The following is a 7776-nucleotide window of genomic DNA, read 5'->3' as shown; positions in this document are numbered from 1 at the left end:
CCCCCGGTGGAGAAGTACGAACACTTGAAACAGTATTTACTATGCTGCAGACTTCCCGTTGACAAAAAATATTTTGTATTTATTATGGCAACGACATGGATCGATGTGTTTTGGGGGTGCCTCGTGGCTGCCTTTTGTGTTATGGGGGTTCTTTTCAACTTTCGTTTGTCTCTTTTCTCAATAGCTTTTATTCCCAAGTGCTTAGAATGAATGTTTATCTCTCTCTAGCTTCCACACTGTCATATGAGTGCATCTTTCATTGCTAAGATACATGTACATGCATGCGTACAAGCGATTATAGATTCTTTAGTTGCCTACATAATTCATATCTGATGTTCTCGTCTTCTTTAACGAGTCAAAGCTATTTCATTGTCATTGTCTACAGAAAGCGGAAATTACCTCAACATCACAATGAAGGCACTTATTCTTGTTGGAGGATTTGGAACACGTTTGAGGCCATTGACCCTCAGTGTCCCCAAGCCACTTGTCGACTTTGCTAATAAACCCATGATCCTGCATCAGGTTCATTTTATTTTATTTTATCCTTTTTATCCCTACATTGGGTAACAAATCAATGATCCTATGTTCAAAATGTTCTTTCGGTACCCTGTGCTATTGTTTGGATCTATTATTATAATCTATTTTGCCGTTCAATTGAAAGAAATATCGAGATCATATTAATGACTATCCTCTAGTTGTAATATAAAGTAAAGAATGTTGCAAACTGAACTGCTTTTAAGGAGATGGTTTAGTTTAATCATACTGCTATTCCTGAAAAGCCGTTTTCTCTCTCACTACTCAGATAGAAGCTCTCCAGGCTATTGGAGTGGAAGAAGTAGTTTTGGCAATCAATTATCAGCCAGAAGTATGGAAATAAAACTCTTTCATTCTCATACTTTACTTGAGGTTTGCAGTGATGGCAGCGGTAGATCTTTATCTCTGCAGGTAATGTTGAATTTCTTGAAAGATTTTGAGAAAAAGCTCGGGATCAAGATCACATGCTCTCAGGAAACAGAACCACTTGGAACAGCTGGCCCTCTGGCCCTTGCAAGGGACAAACTAGTTGACGCTTCAGGTGAGCCATTTTTTGTCCTCAATAGCGATGTTATCAGTGAGTACCCACTTAAGGAAATGATTGAATTTCACAAGAGTCATGGAGGAGAGGCTTCAATCATGGTAACCAAGGTAATACTTGAGTTCAGTATATCTTCTTCGAAAGGCACTTAGTTCAGATATTATTCATTATCTGACAGTTTACTCCTTCAAGTAAGTAGTTGACCATTTTTCTTCTTCTAGGTGGATGAGCCGTCCAAATATGGCGTGGTGGTCATGGAAGAATCTACAGGGAAAGTTGAGAAATTTGTGGAGAAACCTAAACTATTTGTTGGCAACAAGATCAATGCTGGAATTTACCTGTTAAACCCCTCTGTCCTGGATCGAATTGAACTGAGGCCAACATCAATTGAGAAGGAAGTGTTCCCTAAAATTGCAGCAGAGCAAAAGCTTTATGCAATGGTACTGCCAGGGTTTTGGATGGACATTGGGCAGCCAAAGGATTATATTACAGGACTAAGACTCTATCTAAACTCCTTGAGGAAAAATTCTTCATCGAAGTTAGCGGTTGGGTCTCACATTGTAGGGAATGTTCTGGTGGACGAGACTGCTAAAATTGGTGAAGGATGCCTGATTGGGCCGGATGTTGCCATTGGTCCTGGTTGTGTTGTTGAGTCAGGAGTTAGGCTATCTCGATGTACCGTAATGCGGGGCGTGCGCATCAAGAAGCACGCTTGCATATCCAGTAGCATCATAGGCTGGCATTCTACTGTCGGCCAATGGGCACGCGTAGAGAATATGACAATATTAGGAGAAGACGTTCATGTGGGTGATGAAGTCTACAGTAATGGTGGAGTTGTGCTGCCGCACAAGGAAATCAAAGCTAGCATTTTGAAGCCTGAAATAGTTATGTAAAGGAGTGTATTTGCAAATTAGTCTGAATCCTTTTTTGAGAGCAAAAATCGTTGGTCGTGAGTGGATTTTACTAGTTTCTTTCTTCGTCTTCATGGGCGCAGCATATTGTTAGTGTCTGCTAGTTTAAGTTCTGTGAGTGAAGGGTTAATCTCATTTATCAAGGGCGTTTCTTGTCATGTTTATGATCTGTAATATTTTTGTGTATATAGGGAAAATAAGTTATCAATTTCTTTTCCTAAAGATTCTTTCCTTCATCTTCTTGATGATCAGACTCCTTTCGGTAATTATTTTTTTTGCCATTATAGACGTTAAAAGCGTGGTGTATAGCATCAGAATTGATATTTAGTGAAAAACTTGGAGACTAAATTTGTTATATACATAGAAAACATTACATCTGGATCCTACAGAATCAGTATTGAATTTTTTGTCTATACGATTGTTATGTGGATAAATGTAATATAGGTACGTACGAACACATAAGAAGCATAAAGTGTTGGAAAAAATGAGGAACATAACAGGTGGTCTGCTCCATTTAAAATATGCAAACCTGATAGCCTTCGAAAAGGGAGAAGAGGAAACGAGTCGTTGCAAACATATCGTTAATTTACAAAAGAGAAGGTAGAGAGATTTGTAGACTCATTTACGTTCAAGGAGAAAGCCTCAGAGAAAATGGGGACGTGATTTTATTAAACTGTACCCAAGAGCCAAAATGTTACTAGAGATGATATAGCCAGTAGGAACCACGAGATAAAAGCAAAAGCCACAGATATTTCGATCTTCGTACATTGAATATGAGGCGGTAATCTGCAGTAGTCCAAGTCCCTTGAATACAGAATGACCACCCCAGCGGACGATGATGCGGCGGCGAGTGCAAGCGTAGCTACAACCTGCATTTCATATAGATGAATTAATGTAGCTATGCTAAATGAAATTAGTATTGCATCTGGAATTCATTTCCGTAACTTGGTTGCAAGAATAGTTACTATACATAAACCGCTATTTTGTGCATGCGTAGAATTCTTCTTACTGGTGGAGTGGAAGAAAATTCTCAATTTCCAAAATATTGGTTGATCATACCTATTCTTTTATAACTAGGAGTCAGAGCTATGCTTCCCTATATTTAGGGGCGTCCGTTCCAAGGTCTAGACTCGAAAGACATAAGGGTTTTTTATATTAAGCTCACTGAAAGGTTCAAACTTGAGACATTAAGCCAATATGACCAAGAGACCCAAAGCCCTTGCCAACCGGGTTGTCCTTGGGGTGCTTGATCATACCTATTACCTCCAGTGTATCAATGGTACCAGCACCTCTATTGTTTTGTGACTCTGCAAACTCTTCAATGGCAAGATTTTCTAGTGTTAAATGAGAAATGGTATTAACCCCCTGAAATATCTGATGGAATCGATTCATCAATAAAGCAGCCTCCCATAAGGTTGGATCCTTCAAAATATTCTTGATTGGTCTTTGTTATTTGGATCCTTCCAAATCTGGATTCTACTATATCCATTTGTAAATAAAGAAGCCGATGGTGGAAGGTTATAGGGTCTCCAAATGCCATTCCAGGATATGCTTCCATCTATTGGCTAGACGTCCTATAACAGCTACATACTAAAAGTCATAGTATATTGGATCATTTGGGCCAAGTGGTTCATGCTAATATTTATTGGAATGTCCATAGTGGCTTTCTAAACGCACTGAGCTCCATTATTTGTTCAGAATATTAGTTACCAAAAGAGATTGTGAAAGTTCATACAATTTCTAGGATGTAATCAGCACACAAGAAATGTGATGTCAAAAGATAGGCAATAGCAGCCTGACATACCCTCTTGATGCAAATGCTCCATTGCTAGAGAGCCCTAAATGGTTTGCTTGGCTTAAATTTAGAAGGTCGGATCATCTGGGATTGAGATGGAAACTGGCTCTAATTAGTCACATAACTTTTATGGAACCATACCAACTGAAAGAAATTTAAACTTGAGCAGGTATAAGACATAGGAAGCCTCCACCATTGCAAACTTTAGACTTCTTAATATAATTACTCTTTAAATTTTCACACCGAAAATAAATGCACTTATGTTTTTGTGTCAATCTCCTCGATCAAAGTTGGTTTCTTCCATTTAAAAAAAAAGTCTCGATGCAAGCAAGGTACTTAAAATCTACCTACGCTTTCCCACAGCAGCAAATGCATAATCAAGGCAACTAGCAAGGACTTTATGAAATTAAAAACATAAAATTATATTACCAAGATCCGCTAGTTCTAATACAGTATATAGTGATATTCATGTAAATTGCAAGTCAAAGGACAGAGATACTCACCCAGTCTCCAATAGCAAATAGACACAATAGAACTGAATTCCGCAGGCTTTTCTTCATACGCAAGGCATGCACATCAAGACATGCTAGTCCAAAACTCCAAAGAATTTGAAGCCCCATGGAAGCAATTAAGTAACTGATCCAAATAAACAGCGCCAAAATTAGACGAGCCACAACTTTACAATAAAACTATAGACATACTGGTCAAAAAGCTGAAACATAAAACCATGAAAATATAATGTACAATGAGATGAAGTATTTGAAGTGGAGAGTTAAAAACTGCATTAGCAAATCTCAGCACCACAAAAGTTCCACAAAGTCACATACATGGCAGGAATTTCAGGTTCCCCCAACTACGCTAAGCTGAAAATTACCACACATCCAACGTGAACGGAAATGAAATTCCAAAAAGTTAGTTCATAAGGAGAAGAATATTTTGGGGGGAAAAAAGAATCCAAGTCACAGAACAAAGGGCCCAAATTGTTAGTTCTTTGAAGGACCATTGTCACACAGAAAACAGTAACATTATGATACAACAAATGGGCAACCTAGACGCAAACAATTTGTAGCCCAACGAAATAAAAACGGTGGCCAGGATGGGCTCTAGGACAAGACCAGTGACATTGCTCGTATGACAGGTCTCGCCCATGCAGTGCATGTGTTAACTTAATCATCTTTTAGTCGAAAGGCCATAAAGAATGAAGTAATTAACATGCAAGAAAAAATAAGTGTTACAGCATGATGCATCGGTAGGATTAGAAAGAAAAGAAAAACGAACAAAATGAACCTTTAAGAACAATACCATCATTAATTTCCTATGTCACTTAATGTAGTCCAGAATTCTTGTTATTCTAAGCACGATAAACTTCATGTAGTTTGCAAAAAATTTGTCCACCATTATTTCTAACATTTGGTGCATCTTATCAGAAACTTGCTTCATATGGAAAAATATAAGTCAGGAAAATTTCCCGATGTATATGAAAATTGAAACGATCAGCTGAAAGAACTGAAAAACAATAATTCGAACTCACAATTGTAACAGAACCGGGATAACTTTAAGTAAATACCAAAATCTTTTACCAAACAACAATACTCCCAGAAAAAGGAAATGGAGCAGGCAAACCATAGAATATTTTCGTTTCTTTCGGCAATTGAATTTTCAATTTAAAAAACACCCACAATACAACGGCTCCAGCCAAAAAAGACCACCCGCTCGGCTCCACATTTCTGAGTCAAACAAAATGATGATAAGAAAAGAGGGGAAATAGGCTTGCATTACCAGAAGGCAGTGGAGTTGAAGAAGCCAGGAGCAGTAATCATAACCCCAATCGACGCAGCAGCGAAAAGCCATTGCGCGCACCTCAATACCAGCCCGCTCATTCTTCCGGGACTCCCCAACATCTCTGCCGGCGTCGAATTTTACCACTAATCCGGAGCTTGTACGGTCGCAAAAGAGAAGATTAAGAACAATGCGTTGGCTTGAGAGCTGAAGCCAAAAAGAAAAAGAAAAAAGAATGGGATTGTTAGAAAAGAAAAATTCGAATGCGAGGAGAAGGAGATGTTTGACTCCCAATGGGGAATGTTCTTTTTCCATTGACTGTACGCTGTGTCACTGTCACCCACCTTTTTCCTTCAAAACGGTGCGTTGCGGATGTTAGTGACGTGGCGCAGCCGCATTGGGCGGTGATATTGCGAGCGGTGACTATCTCCACTCACAGTCACGGGTCTGAGCAAAACTTCCTGAACAGTGAACGCAACCCCTCTTCTATGAATCTATAATCTATAGGGTTTTCGGCTCATCCCTCTTTTCTAAAATAAAATAGCATATTGGTACTTTTTCAATTTTGCGTTTATTTCTGGGAGTGAAATTACGTGTATACCCCCCATCTCTCTCAAAAGCAGAATCGGGTTTCAGTACGCGAGGAGAACGAACGAGGACCTGAAAGCTGCGGCGAGAACAAACCTGATTTTTTAGAGAATAAATAATTTTAAACATTTACGATGGGCAACCGGCGTAATTTATTCGAGGGTGGGGGGTCAATTTCCCATTTTGCCCCTTATGTTAGTCTCCTCTTTCAAAACTCGAAAACCCTTTCTTAAACCCTAAAACTAAAACCTCTGTTCTCTGCTACCCACCGCACCTTTGCACAGAAACATGGCGCTTACGTCCATTATCAGAAGATCGTCCTCCTCTCTTCGCCCACTAGCGGCTCGTCTCTTTCCGGTCCAACGAATTCACCGTCCTTCCATCTTCAATGCCCTAAACAATCACTCCAATTTCTCTTCCCGTCCGCTTTTGGGTCCTTCAGTCACCTCTTTTCGACATTTTTCAGCGTCGAAGCGCCCGAGTTCCGACGAGTCTCTTATTCGGGTGATTGAATCTGAGATCAAATGCGCCTCGGAAACTGATGACCATGATCGGGTGAGTTTTACTTTCTTCATCCCCTTGCAAGTGGCCACTTTGTTGGGTAGAGAAAGAAGTACTCGGTTTACTTGTAGATTCAGTCATAATATCTACTTTGAGTTCCATAAGATTGACCTAATAACTCAAGCTGTTTCTTTGTGTTATTTTTGCTGTCAAGTCAAACTACATGTATGAATCTCTTGTTTCAGTAATGATGGTTATGGTGATCATAAATCCTCTGATCTGATAGGTTGAGGATGTACCTCAAGGGTTCCCTTTTGAGATCCAAGATAATCCTGGTTTGCAAACTATAACTTTGAAGAGAACATATCAAGATGAAGTCATTAGTGTTGAAGTTCACATGCCTGATCTAGTTACTGGTCAAAATATTAACGACGATGATGACGATGACAACGACGACGGTGGTAGCAAAGCGAATCAGTCTAGCATCCCGTTGGTTGTTAGTGTCTCTAAGAAGAATGGACCTTCCCTAGAGTTCAGTTGCAGTGCTTACCCTGATGAGATTTCCTTAGAGAGCTTGATTGTTAAACATCCCGAGCATTCTGAGGATCAAATTTCATACGAAGGCCCCGACTTCCAGTAAGTATTTACGTCGAAGTTCTTGCACTCAGAGTAGAGGGTTCTTCTAGTTTCATTTTTCATCTGTATATGATGATCATATCTGGTGTACCATTTTTCCTTTCAGTGATCTGGATGAGAACCTTCAGAAGGCCTTCCACAAGTATTTGGAGATTAGGGGTATTAAACCCAGCACAACAAATTTCTTGCATGAGTACATGATCAACAAAGACAGCAAAGAGTACTTGATATGGTTGACCAAACTCAAGAACTTTGTTGAAGCATAAACTTCGAGCCGATGGAGCAGTTTTCCCCTCTTGATTCTAGCGTGTTGCACCTTTCAACTTCAATTTCCTTTTCTGCAAAAATGAACATTTGTGCTGTATCTTATCTACGTGTCATAGGAAATTAGATTATTTATTCTGTTACAATAAAACAGTTTTGCTGAATAGGGAGTAGCATTTGTCATTGGCAAGGAATTTCCTTACCAGAAGAATTTATTAATCTAACTT

At 39.4% G+C, this 7776-nt stretch overlaps 3 protein-coding genes across 3 annotated transcripts; 2 read left to right on the top strand and 1 right to left on the bottom strand.

The window, feature by feature from the left end:
* Nucleotides 1-385: 385 nt before the first annotated feature.
* On the top strand, nt 386-2208 carry CYT1 (Glucose-1-phosphate adenylyltransferase family protein; the record flags this gene model as incomplete). Its single annotated transcript, XM_088122472.1, is given in 4 exon segments — nt 386-522; nt 803-865; nt 946-1185; nt 1297-2208. Coding segments are annotated over 4 exon segments (1086 nt in total). The 3' UTR covers nt 1969-2208.
* Nucleotides 2209-2613: 405 nt separating this feature from the next.
* On the bottom strand, nt 2614-6103 carry LOC111006665 (CASP-like protein 5B1). The gene is made up of 4 exons (XM_022278701.2): nt 5905-6103; nt 5561-5767; nt 4285-4417; nt 2614-2855 (listed from the first exon to the last, which is right to left on the bottom strand). Exons 2-4 carry the CDS (start codon nt 5680-5682, stop codon nt 2655-2657), a joined length of 456 nt encoding a protein of 151 aa, XP_022134393.1. The 5' UTR covers nt 5683-5767; nt 5905-6103; the 3' UTR covers nt 2614-2654.
* Nucleotides 6104-6436: 333 nt separating this feature from the next.
* Nucleotides 6437-7713, top strand: LOC111006664 (uncharacterized protein At2g39795, mitochondrial). The gene is made up of 3 exons (XM_022278700.2): nt 6437-6703; nt 6936-7285; nt 7392-7713. The coding sequence occupies exons 1-3, from the start codon at nt 6437-6439 to the stop codon at nt 7549-7551; spliced, it is 777 nt and encodes a 258-aa protein (XP_022134392.1). The 3' UTR covers nt 7552-7713.
* Nucleotides 7714-7776: the final 63 nt, after the last annotated feature.

Source organism: Momordica charantia, assembly GCF_013281855.1.
Source record: "Momordica charantia cultivar OHB3-1 chromosome 4 unlocalized genomic scaffold, Mcharantia_2.0 BLBB01000004.1, whole genome shotgun sequence".
NCBI lineage: Eukaryota > Viridiplantae > Streptophyta > Magnoliopsida > Cucurbitales > Cucurbitaceae > Momordica > Momordica charantia.
This window is presented reverse-complemented; position numbering and strand designations above follow the sequence as displayed.